General features: G+C 39.7%; 1 protein-coding gene across 1 annotated transcript in view; it reads left to right on the forward strand.

The window, feature by feature from the left end:
• Nucleotides 1-12848, forward strand: part of GLB1 (galactosidase beta 1) — a 71492-nt gene that overhangs the window by 43965 nt on the left and 14679 nt on the right. The window contains exons 11-14 of the mRNA XM_060781748.2: nucleotides 1792-1866; nucleotides 3487-3576; nucleotides 4415-4528; nucleotides 7214-7345. Coding sequence (XP_060637731.2) covers nucleotides 1792-1866; nucleotides 3487-3576; nucleotides 4415-4528; nucleotides 7214-7345 — 411 coding nt within the window. The remainder of the gene's footprint in view (nucleotides 1-1791; nucleotides 1867-3486; nucleotides 3577-4414; nucleotides 4529-7213; nucleotides 7346-12848) is intronic.

Below are 12848 nucleotides of genomic sequence, written 5' to 3' on the forward strand. Positions count from 1 at the left end.
GGAAAGCAAGGGGAAAGAAAAAAAAATCTGCTTTCTGCACAAGGTTTCTCATAGTGTAACAATCCGTCGTAATCAGACATGGGGTCAGAGCTCACTCCCATAACAATTTGGATAGAAAGATGTACTGTGTTGATTTGAAATATTTGCAATATTTGAGTTAACTCCTCCACCAACTATCTCTTAAACATTTTTATCGTCACATATTCACATATATTCACTTGTAAAAGCAGCTGATCTTGCAATTGCCATTTCTTATTTCCCTTTCAGAAAACTATTATATCAGTTTAGGCAAAATTAATCTGTAGGAATTACAAAGCAGGGTACAAGCCTAAACCCCTTAAGTGTTGGTTATCCTTATTTGGATATGTGACAAAATAACCTTGAGAAGCCAGACTTGGCTACGGTGATTCACGCTTTTGTTACATCTCGAATAGACTACTGCAACATGTTCTATGTGGGGTTGCCTTTGAAGACTGTTCGGAAGCTTCAAGTATTTATTTATTTATTTATTTGCGGCATTTGTGTACTGCCCTTCAGGTTCAGGGGACTCAGGTTGGTTCACTGTGTTGGCAACAATTAGTTCAACAAGTAGTCCAACGGGCGGCAGCCAGGTTCCTACTTGGGTGCCAGTCTGCTACCAAGCGCATTTCAAAGAGCTGGCTCTATCCTATAAATCCCTAGCCTATAAAGCCCAGCTTATCTGTCTGAGCATATCTCCCTATATGATCTATCTTGGAGGCTGAGATCTCCTGGGTAGGCCCTGCTCTCGGTCCCACCTTCTCAGTGGTAGCTCCTTGGCTGTGGAACTCCTGGTGTTCAGGAAACAACTGAAAACTTGGCTATGCAAGCAGGCATTTGGCAAGTTATAGTATAACTGAAGCAGCTAAATGAGATCTATGGAACTGGTGCAATGTTTAATATGTTTTATATTCATGTTATGATTTGTCTTTGTATAGTTTTTAATGGTTTTAATTCATATTTATATATTATTGATTTAGTTAGTTTTGTTATGTATTTCTTTTACATGTATGTTTGGCATTGAATTTTTGCCATTTTGAAATGTTGTACACCACTCTGAGTTCCCCCAGGGGTGAGAAAGGCGGTATAGAAATGCAATAAATAAATAAATAAATAAATAGTATTTTCTGCATATAATGGCATTAAAATGAGGGCTGGGGGGAAAACTCCAGGTTGGAAAACACGGAAACCATATGGCTGAAATAAATTGTAAGAGGTATTAATAGGCAGCCAGAGTGTACTCCCTTGCATTAATTATATAAAAAGTTACAAGGTGAGACCATTCTCCAACAGCTTTTTGATAATTCTCATAAAGAATTACTCTGTGCAGCTGTCCATTTATCTGAGCAGGTTCTTGCCTCTATTCAGAATTGATATTTTTTGCCAAAAGTGGGGCAGGGTCTGCAAAAACAAAAGCTGGTCTAAGACCTATAAAAACAGCAAACAGCCAACAAAGTAAGGGAGGTGTGCATTTCTTAATTATTGTAGTAAAAACCAATAAGGAAGCTTTCTTGGAGCTGTGCATTTACTTCAGTGGGTTTTACTGAGCAGCATCCCAGTGGTTGATATCCCAAACACATCTGACTGTAAATAAAAACTAGGGATTCAACTACTAATGTCACAAACCTTTGTGTAGGATTACAATAACAGCTACAAGCAGCCCACCCTGATCAAAGATTATTACTTTGACTTCATGTATGGATTTAGATCAGATTGAATTAAGTTGGTTTAAGCTGCAAACTGTGTTGCTTTATATTTTTATGTTGTTCATAGTTCAAGAAATTACCAGAAGGCCCTATTCCTCCAACAACCCCCAAGTTTGCCTATGGCCGTGTTCCACTGGTGAAGGTAAATATATTCCATGTACGTAGAGTGGGTGATTGAGTTTTACAAAAGTTAGAAGTATTAATTTGCTTTATCATCAATCTGTAAACTTGGGAAAAGTTTGTGAGTTTTCTGGGAGCTGGATTCTGTAGCTTTCTCAAGCTCATTAAGTTCTTCTTATGGGGAATGTTATAATGTACCATTAAAGAACACTATAGAAGTTACATTTCATGCAACAAAACCTGAGAAATCTAGTTCTTAGAAAAAAGATATGCATTCAAGATATTTGAAGGAGAAGATGTGGCTGTAAGGTACCCAAATATTCTTATCTTACACAGTGACCCTCTTGGCTTATTATATACTAGCTGTACCCACCACGCATTGCTGTGGCCAACCTTCCCTCCCTCTTTCTCTCCTTCTTTCTCTCCTTCCTTCGCTCCTTCTTTCCTTTATTTCCTTAATACTTTCCTTCTCTTCTTTCTTCTTTCTCTACCTCTTTCTTTCCTCCCCCCTTTTTATTTTCTTTCCTCTTTCTCTCATTTCTTCCTTCTCTACCTTTCCTTCCTTCTTTAACTCTTTCTTCCATCCTCCCTTCTTTCCTTCCCTCCCTCTTTTTTATGCTTCTTTCCCTCCTTCCTTCGCTCCCTCTTTCTTTCCTTTTTTCTGTCCTTTTCTCCTTCCTTCCTTTTCTACCTCTTTCTTTCCTTCCTCCTTTTTCTTTTCACCCTTCTTTCTCTCCTTTCTTCTATCTCTCTCTTTCCTTCCTTTGCTTTTCGCTTCCTTCCTTCTCTCTTTCCTTCTTTTATTCCCTCCCTCTTTTTCTGCTTCCTTCCTTCCCTCCCTCCCTCTTTCCTTCCTTTCCTTTTTTCTGTCCTTTTCTTTTTCCTTCCTTTTCTACCTCTTCTTTTACTTCCCCCTTTTTTGTTTCCTTTCGCTTTCTCTCCTTTCTTCCTTCTCTACTTCTTTCCTTCCTTCCTTCACTCTTTGATTCCATGTTTCTTTCTCTCTTTCCTTCTCTCTTTCTTTCCCTCTTTCTTTCTCTCCTTCCTTCCTTCCTTCCTTCCTTCCTTCCTTCCTTCCTTCGTTTCTTTCTTTCTTTCTTTCTTACTTTCTTTCTCCCCTTCCTTCCCTCCCTTTTTTCTGTATCATAATTTAGCTTTTCATAATTTAGCTTTTTGGTTTTTTAAGTCCTTTCCACTGTTTTTTTTTTGGTGGGGGGGAGTTATGAGTGATGGTCACTCGTTGGTCTGTTAGGGGTGTAGTGTCCAAATTTTGTGTCAATTCGTCCAGTGGTTTTTGAGTTATGTTAATCCCACAAACAAACATTACATTTTTATTTATATAGATTTTTAGCAGCTCTTTTGAGAGCATATGAAAATAGTGCCAATAGGTAGAATGCTTACATGTTTCCTTTTCCTGGCCTATACACTATACTACATTTTTAATAACAATACCAAAGAAGGTTTTTTGGGGGGAGGATATGATTATTATTTCAATGCATATAAATTGTAGTGTAAGCAGTCTTTATTGTTACACTCAATGACCAGAATTTGCAAATGTAAACATGAGTTTATACTGCATTTTTATTTTTTAACATTCACAGTTTTAATAGTAAATATATCGCCTGTCATTGCTGCATTGTAGGTGGGTGCAGTGAGGGACCTTCTCAAGGACTTGTCGCCATCGGGACCAGTAAAATCCACCTACCCTTTACCATTTGTTCAACTGAAGCAGGTACGCATTAGAAGATTTGGCTTATTATAAAAGTAATGGTAAAGATTTCCCCCTGACATTAAGTCTAGTCATGTCTGAGTCTGAGGGGTGGTCCTCATCTCCATTTCAAAGCCAAAGAGCCACCATTGTTCGTAGATACCTCCAAGGTCACGTGGCCAGCATGACTTCATGGAGTGCTGTTACGTTCCTGCTGGTGGGGTACCTATTGATCTACTAACACTTGCATGTTTGCAAATTTCTTGGTTGGTAGAAGCTGGGGCTAACAGCAGGAGTTCACCCCACTCCCTAGATTCAGACCTCTGACCTTTCGGTCAGCAAGCTTGGCGCAAACATTCAATATGTACAAATGTGAACACTAGGGGAGTTTGGGGAAAATAGACCTTGACATTTGGGAGTTGTAGTTGCTGGGATTTATAGTTCACCTGCAATCAAAGAGCATTCTGAACCCCACCAATGATAGAATTGGGCCAAACTTCCCACATAGAACCCCCATGGCCAACAGAAAATACTGTGTTTTCTGATGGTCTTTGGCGACCCCTCTGACACCCCCTCGCGACCTCCCCCAGGTTGAGAAATGGTGCTCTAAAAGGTGGCACATATTCCTTTCTATGCTGATACAGATGAACATAGCTATATGCATATTTAGTATAAACTGCTTATCTTCTGATATTAAACAGTATTCTTAAAACCCACATGTTTTAACTCTGCGGTGGGTAAAAATGAGATACATTGGAATCAAAGTCAAGAACGTCTGTTCTTTATCTTGTAATCTGATTTTGACTTGTTTTGAATGAGTCACGTCTTTTTTCATGACTTTCCCCTTTCTTTTTTCTCCAAGTACTTTGGATATGTATTATACAGGACCAAGTTACCAAGAAACTGTACTGAGGAAGCTCCTCTATCATCAATATTTGATGGAATTCATGACCGTGCCTATGTCTCTGTGGACGGGGTAAGGGGTCAAGATGCCAGAAGTCTCAATTTTCTTGTTGTGATAACTACACTTATAGCTATTTTGTTCTGGTTGGTTTTTCTACTTTTCTTCATAGGAGATCAGTCAGTTATTTCCTATAGTGAGGGCCCTTCCTGCTTTTATAACCATTCTTGCACTCCAGATCAGGAAGCCCTCTGACTTTAAAACACACCACATGAAGTGTGAAGAAACAAATCTTATTTTATTGAAGCTTAGTAAATAGCCAGAAGAAATAAATGCTTGTAAGAAAATAAGAAGGTTCCCAAAAGTAATAAGTCCATAAAAAGCAGTAACACAAAGCAATGTCCACACAAGAAATAAAAGCAATCCAAGACAGCATTAATCCAGACAGGAATCAAACAATATAAAGACAATCCAAAAGGCTAAAAAAACTCCACAGGAACAAGACCCCTTGAACAAGATTTCCATGTCACTTGAACTTGGTTTCCAAATGATGCCTGATCTAACAGGTTTTCCCTTGAAGCAAACCTTATATCCCAAAACTCAGAAATTGGTTTCGCTTTCCCCCACATTTACCCCTTATCAGACGAAGCCTTTCAGAGTGACGTAAACACTGGGTTTGCTGTCGATCCTGGCTAATCTCCAGCTGCTTATTCTTCAGCTCCCCATCTGCTCATTAAAATTCCCAGGTGTCAGATTGCTTTCCAAACCCAAATCTTGAGAGCTCACAGAGAGACGGAGTGAACTATCATTGCTAGGCCCAGCAGGGATATTCTCATGAGAAACTGCCCTTTGCACTGGGGTCTCTCTGCCATTGTCTGTATGAAAATCATTGACCAAACCATCTCCATCTTGTACCTCAGCCTCGGCAACATCATGTCCCTCATCATTTCCCTCATCATTTCTCCCATCAAGATGCTGAAACATAAACACAGGCTGATTCCCAACAACCATGATTAAATTCAAAAAATGGGAAAGTATTTGAATTCTTCCTAGGTCAGGAGTGAGAACTGTGGCCTGCTTGCTGAATATAACCCATGGAGGTTACCCATGCATTGGCTTGATCTCCTGGGCCTGCAGCACACCACTCACTTTTTCTAAGATATTTTAAGGAGGCCCAAGGAAGGAACAGCAATGACTTGGAGCTATCCTACCTGGACTTCCTTATAAAAACCCTCTCCTTTTTCTACTGTGCCTGAAGTGGCAACTTCAGTCTCCTTTCTGCTTCAGGTTTAATGCTTCCTTAAAGCTCTTTCTACTTTCTACTCTAGAGCAGAGACAACTAGGTAGTCGTAGCTTCCAGAGAATGAGGGTTTTCTTTTTGTTTGCTGGGAATAATAATAATAATAATAATAATTATTATTATTATTATTATTTTCTTTTAGAAGTATTTGAAGGAGAAGAAAGGAAGGAGAAAAAAAGGTGACTCTCCCAAATGTACACAATCACTCCACTCACACATCTCACACGTCCCCAACTTCCAGTCAATCCCACTACATAAAAAGAATCAAGAAACTTAAGGAAAATCAAAAAGATTAAACCAAATTAAACCAGTGGTTCCCAAACTTATTTGGCCTATCCCCTGGAAATCAGTTTTTCTAAATCTCCTCTGAATAGGGGAGGAGGAACCAAGATTGGCTGCCATGTGGTCCAGTTATGGACAGGAATCTGTGATGGCTGGGCCCTTGCCGTTACAAGCACCGGAACAAACCGAAGAAGCCAGATTGGCTGAAGGGAAACTGCAAAAATGGATCCAAGTTCAAGCCTACAGATTACATAAATCAGTTCATTCTTTTTTCACTTTCATCCATGCCATGCTCTTTGGAGTCTTGTTTAGACCAAGTTAATTCCTACACGTGAACAGGAGTTCATGTTTTCAATAATAAGAATTATGTGTCACTGGGCGGTGGGGGTAAGGATCAGAATTTTAGGGATGCTCAGGTGGGCCATGACCAAAACATGATTGGGAATCATTAGTCTATAGTTCCAAGTTCAAGCGACTTATCATTTTCTCACAGTGCTTCTGTGGTATTCAAAGCAGATAAGAAATGCCATGTTGGGGATTTTTTTCCATTGCCCCTCAGAGAGAAGGCAAATCTTGAGGAGGGGAAATCTTGACTCTTGTATCAGAAGATCACAGATAAAGGGAGTTATTTAGGGAAAATCCAAAAAGCAATAGACTATTATGTACACTTTACGTAGTGTCTGCCAGCAGATCAGGGGCGATTGAATCTGCTATCCATCTCATGATTCATGTTTTTGTGATTCTGTTTGTTAGGTTCACTTTCCCCCTCTGTTTCAACTGTATTTTGTACTTCCTTTCTAAAAAGAAAGATAAGAGCACCAAGACAGTCATACGTTGCTTTCATTACCTGTTTGACTATACCTGTCAAATGTATCAGTTTGATTCAGCCACTTAACTTCCTGAATTTAGTGGGTGGGGAAACTCATATTTTGCCAAAACAAGTTGTTTGGTTTCCACAGCTAAAAACATGAAGATGTTGGACTTCTCAAATGAGTATTATAGTGTGCACTTCTTTCAGACTGCGAGCTGTCCGTGTTTGGTTGGAAGTAAAGTTCTTATTAAATCACTACTTTATTAAGTACAGATAACCAAACAATAGAAATGTGCAATGCATCTAAAGCACCTTGTATTCTACATCCTGGTTAAAATTCTAATGTTAAGTGTTGATTTTCATGCAGGTTCCTCAGGGAATTCTTGAAAGAAGCGGTCAAAAAAAGCTGAATATAACAGGGAATGCTGGAGCAGATTTGGATTTGTTGGTGGAAAATATGGGCCGGGTAAATTTTGGAAGATTCAACAATGACTTCAAGGTATATCTTCACTTGTCAGTAACTTCTCCAGAGAAATGTAACCACATTAATATCTTGGGTGCAAAACAGTTGAATGCTATTGGATGTGTGCTTGCAATATCTCCAGTTACAGAGAAAGGAAAGCAACTTTTGAGAAAAATTGTAGGCGCTTAACTCAGCACCTACAATTTCTCTCAAAAGTTGCCTTCTTTTCTCTGTAACTGGAGATGTTGCAAGCACACTTCCAACAGCATTCAACTGTTTTGCAGTGTTTTGCACGCTGAGTTTGGGAACTCAGCGGTTCCCAAACTGTTTCATGGCACCCTAGGGTTCCACAAAAGCATCATAGGCATTCCATGAAGAATCTTTATAATCTTTAAAAAACTTTTTTAAAAGTCCATGAAAGTTGAATCTCTTTATTTCCAAACATAATAACCTTGGGAAACCATTCCAAACCTACTAACCTTCCAAAACTTGGGAAGACAAACTTGGCCACAGTAGTCCATGCTCTGGTTACATCCCAAGTAGACAGCTGCAACATGCTCTATGTGGGGTTGCCTTTGAAGACTGTTCAGAAGCTTCAAATGGTTCAACTGACAGCAACCAGATTGCTCACCGAAGCGGCGTACAGGGAGATACAACTCCCCTGTTACGTCAGCTCCACTGGCTGCCAGTCTACTACTGAGCACAATTCAAGGTGCTGGCTTTAGCCTATAAAGCCCTAAATGGTTCTGGCCCAGCTAACCTGTCCAAACGTATCACCTTCTGTGATCCACCTTGGAGGCTAAGATAGTCAGGGGAGGGCCTGCTCTCGATCCCACCCCCCTTGCAAGCTGGACTGATGGGGACGAGAGACAGGGCCTTCTCAGTGGTGGCCTCTTGTCTGTGGAACTCCCTCCCCAATGAAATTAAATCGGCCGCCTCCCGCCTGGCCTTCAGAAAAAAACTAAAATCATGGTTCCGGGGTCAGGCTTTTGGTCAATAATGGGAGCAGTGCAATAAGAGACTATAAATTAATTTAATGATGACCCAGACTATGACCAGGATTATTTGATTTTAATTTTTTGTTTAAATGTTATTTTTTAATTGGTTGGTTTTAATGTTTTTATTGTATTTATACATACAACACTGAATTGTTGCCTTTGTAAGGCCACCTTGAGTCCCCTTTGGGGTTGAGAAAGGTGGGATACAAGTATGATAAATAAAATACATAATACTATATTATATAAAAGACCTAGGCAATAGGAGTAGATGAAAGAAGAATTTTGTGGGTTCGCAGTGCTTATGGACAGGATTAAGGAAAATCAGGAACATGACCAAAAAGGTTTTGGAACTAGTAAAGAAATGTGCCCTACTAATATTCATTTAATGCAGACAGACCTCAGCTCCACAAATCACACCCACCTCTGGTAAATAATAATAATATTTATTTATTTAGAAACCACCCATCTCCCCAGAGGAACTCAGTGCAGGAAGGATGCAGCACATACTTGCATGGTTTGGCTACACTTCAACATGAACATGTAGCATTGTATGTTTGATGTATTTTTGCGTTCAAACAAATCGATTTCTATCTTGTGTGAGAAGCTGTATCAAACCATGTTTTCCTTTGGAGGTGGAGCATTTCTTTAGCTGGTGCAAGTTTTACTGTGAAGCTTCTAATGCAGAGGCCTTCCTCAACACCCTTCTGTATGTACATAAATCTTGGGAGTAAGCCATGGTTTGCTAATTTCTGTGATCAGCTTATTTACATGTCCTTCTCTTCAATTCTAATAATTACAACACTCCTTTTGTTACCACTCCTTTTGTGGAATAATTCTAATTTGGGTGGGAGATGTAATGATTTTCTTCTCTTAAGAATATTATGAGTTCACGTTGCCTCTGATGCTCTACATTTCAGTAAATGATGAGGCTCATGCTGTACCCACAACTCACCTTAGCATCAGTTAACATAGGACCAGTTGTGTTCTTATGTGGCATTGTGAATGGCAATGGGGAAACTCTGGCCTCCTGTGTATTTCAGGTGATAATTTCTACTGATTTCTCTTGTTAGCCATGCTTAATAATAATAATAATAATAATAATAATAATAATAATAATGTATTTGTACCCCGCTACCATCTCCCCAACGGACTCGGTGCGGCTTACATGAGGCCAAGCCCACAGCACATCAATAAACATAGGCAATAACAAATAATCAATACAAACAGCTAAAATAAAACTCAAAAACAAAAATACACAATAAACAATAAACAATAACATACAGCATATAAAAACCTATGGCCGGGCCAAATGTAATAATTAAAATTTAAAATGCTGGGCATGAACAAGGTAGAGTAAACTAGGATAGGGTAAACTAGGATAGGGTAAACTAGGATAGGGTTTTCAAAGAAAGAAGAGGGTGCACAGACCATCCTAATCAATATTAAGTGCATTTGAGGACATATTGCTAAGAATTTTCCTTATTCTGGGAAGACACATTGGAACAACCACATTTTTAGGCTTCTCCTAAAGACTGCCAGCATTGGGGCATGTCTGATGTCCTTAGGGAGTGAATTCCAGAGTTGACGGGCCACCACTGAGAAGGCCCTCTCCTTCGTCCCCACCAATCGTGCCTGCGAAGGAGGTGGGAGTGTGAGCAGGGCCTCTCCAGATGATCGAAGAGATCATGTGGGTTTGTACACAGAAATGTGGTCACGCAGGTAGGTAGGTCCCAAACCATTCAGGGCTTTGTAGGTAAAAACCTGCACCTTGAATTGGGACCGGAAAATGAACGGCAGCCAGTGGAGCTCCTTAAACAGGAGGGTTGACCGCTCCATGCTTGGTGGTGTGATGACAATTGTCAGTGAAAATATCTGTATGGCTATCAGTAACCCAGCCTCATGTAGAAAAACATTTGCCTAGACTGGCTGTCTATGGATGGGGTCTTGAGGAGCCATTAGCCATAATTGTAATCTGGTGGCAGGACTCTCACCAATAAACCACAGAAATGATTACTAGATGTCACTGGCTGAATTGTGTTCAACCTGGCTTTCCAAGGAGGTTGTTTGTTTATCTGCAAGGTGTGTTGTCACAGTACCGTAACCACCGGAGGAATGTGATTGAAAAAGTAAGCCTAGGTGAATTAGTCTTTCTGTAAGATCACTGGAGTTTTAAAAAGTTGCAGCTTAATAATTATCATCCAATATATGAAAGTCACCTGAATTAATCATAGGGTTTTTGTTTTTTTTGGCGGCGGGGAGAGCAGGGAGGTGTTGAGCTTTCAAAAATGTGGAGGTTTTCCACAGGATGTGGAAACTTTTTTCATGTGAAGCATAGCACATCATAGCGTTCAAAGGTGAGATCAGTATCCTTGATTAATTTTATCAGATGAAAGATCTCTGAAAAAGGAGCTTCAAAAATTGTGGGCCCAGGTATTAAGCTGCCGGCTTTGTCACGTGAGCAAAGATCTGCTTAGATCTACGAAGGCATCTTCATATGTTAATACTGACATGCCTGCTTGTTCTTCAGTTAAAAAAACATGGCAGTTTAAATGTCTGTGTTTCTGATTTAAGACTTTGAAATAGGCTCATATAATCACAGCTTGCAAAAAACAAAACAAAAACCAACTAAAATCTTGCCAGGGTGGCTTTTTATATTTCCTGTTCTTGTTAAATGTGGAAAAAACTAAGATATTTAATGACAAATAGATCTTATACTTTTCTTGCCACCAAATAATCACTCTTGTTAGTTACGTTCTTATGAACATACTAGCCATCCTCTGCCACGCGTTGCTGTGGCCCACATGGGGATTCTGTGTGGGAATTTTGGCCCAATTCTATCATTGGTGGGGTTCAGAATGCTCTGTGATTGTAGGAGAACTATATATGTTCCCCCAACTCCACCAGTGTTCACATTTGGGCATATTGAGTATTCGTGTAGTTTGGTCCAGACCCATCATTGTTTGAGTCCACAGTGATCTCTGGATGTGGGTGAACTACAACTTCAAAACCAAAGGACACTGCCCACCAAACCCTTCCAGTATTTTCTGTTGGTCATGGGAGAACTGTGTGCCAAGTTTGGTTCAATTCCATCGTTGATGGGGTTCAGAATGCTCTTTGATTGTAGGTGAACTATAAATCCCAGCAAATACAACTCCCAAATGACAAAATCAATTTTTTTTTTAGTGAAGGACATACATTGGGTTGTTAGGTGTCTTGTGTCCAAATTCAGTGTCAATTCTTCCAGTGGTTTTTGAGTTCTGTTAATCCCACAAATGAACATTACATTTTTATTTATATAGATTTGAAAAGCATATCAATTTTCTCTACATAAGAACTTGAGTAGTTGATCTTAATCTTGTAGATCAGTGGTTCTCAACCTTCCTACTGTCGCGATCCCTCAATACACTTCGCCATGTTGTGCTGACCCCCAACCATAACATTATTTTCGTTGCTACTTCATAACTGTAATTTTGCTACTGTTATGAATTGTACTGTAAATATCTGATATTCAGGATGTATTTTCATTCACTGGATGAAATTTGGCACAAATACCTTATTTGCCCAAATTTGAATATTGGTGAGGTTGGGGAGTGGGATTGATTTTGTAATTTGGAAGTTGCAGTTGCTGGGATTTATAGTTCACCTACAATCAAAGAGCATTCTGAACTCCAACAATGGAATTGAGACAAAAAATTTCCACATAGAACCTCCATGACCAATAGAAAATACTGAAGGCATTTGGGAGGAATTGACAGTGATTTAGGGGAGATGTCGTTCATGTACCTCTGGAAAGTACTGTGAACCCAAACAGTGATGGATCTGGAGAAAATTTGGCACAAATACCTGATACACAGACATTTGAATACTGGTGGGGTTGGGGGGGGAGGATTGATTTTGTCATTTGGGCATTGTAGTTGCTAGGATTTATAGTTAACCTACAATCAAAGAGTACTCTGAACCTAGCCCACAATGGATCTGCACCAAATTTGGCACACTACCTACATGGTCAACATTGGGGATGTGAGGGGATGGGAGAGGATGGGAGGGGCTGTTTTTGAATTCTGGGAGTTGCAGTTCACCAACACTCAGAGAGCACTCTGTACCAAACTGTCAATAAAGGAGGAAAAGATCAGGCGGAGAGATTTTCAGCCTTATCTGTCAAAAGGGTTCCTAAGACCATCAGAAACACGTGTTTTCTGATGGTCTTTGGTGACCCCTCTGAAACCCCCCTCAAGACTCCCCTCAGGGGTCCAGAACCCTAGGTTGAGAAATGCTATTGTAGATGATATTGCAAAAACAATTATTTTCCAGCCGATCATTTATTTACCTGGTGTTCATTTTTCTAAAGGTGTTCAATATTGTCCTCCTGTAATAATAGCAGCCATCATAGTCCTCCAATTACTCACTTATTCTTTATGGCCCCAAATGATATGTTTTTCAAATATATTCAAGTCCCTAAGAACTTAATTGACAGGAGTGGTTATTTGTCATTAAATATCTCAATTTCTGCAAATAGCAAATTTCAGAAATGCAATGCTTGA

The sequence above is a fragment of the Anolis sagrei genome, chromosome 6 (assembly GCF_037176765.1).
Source record: "Anolis sagrei isolate rAnoSag1 chromosome 6, rAnoSag1.mat, whole genome shotgun sequence".
NCBI classification, from domain to species: Eukaryota; Metazoa; Chordata; class Lepidosauria; order Squamata; family Dactyloidae; genus Anolis; species Anolis sagrei.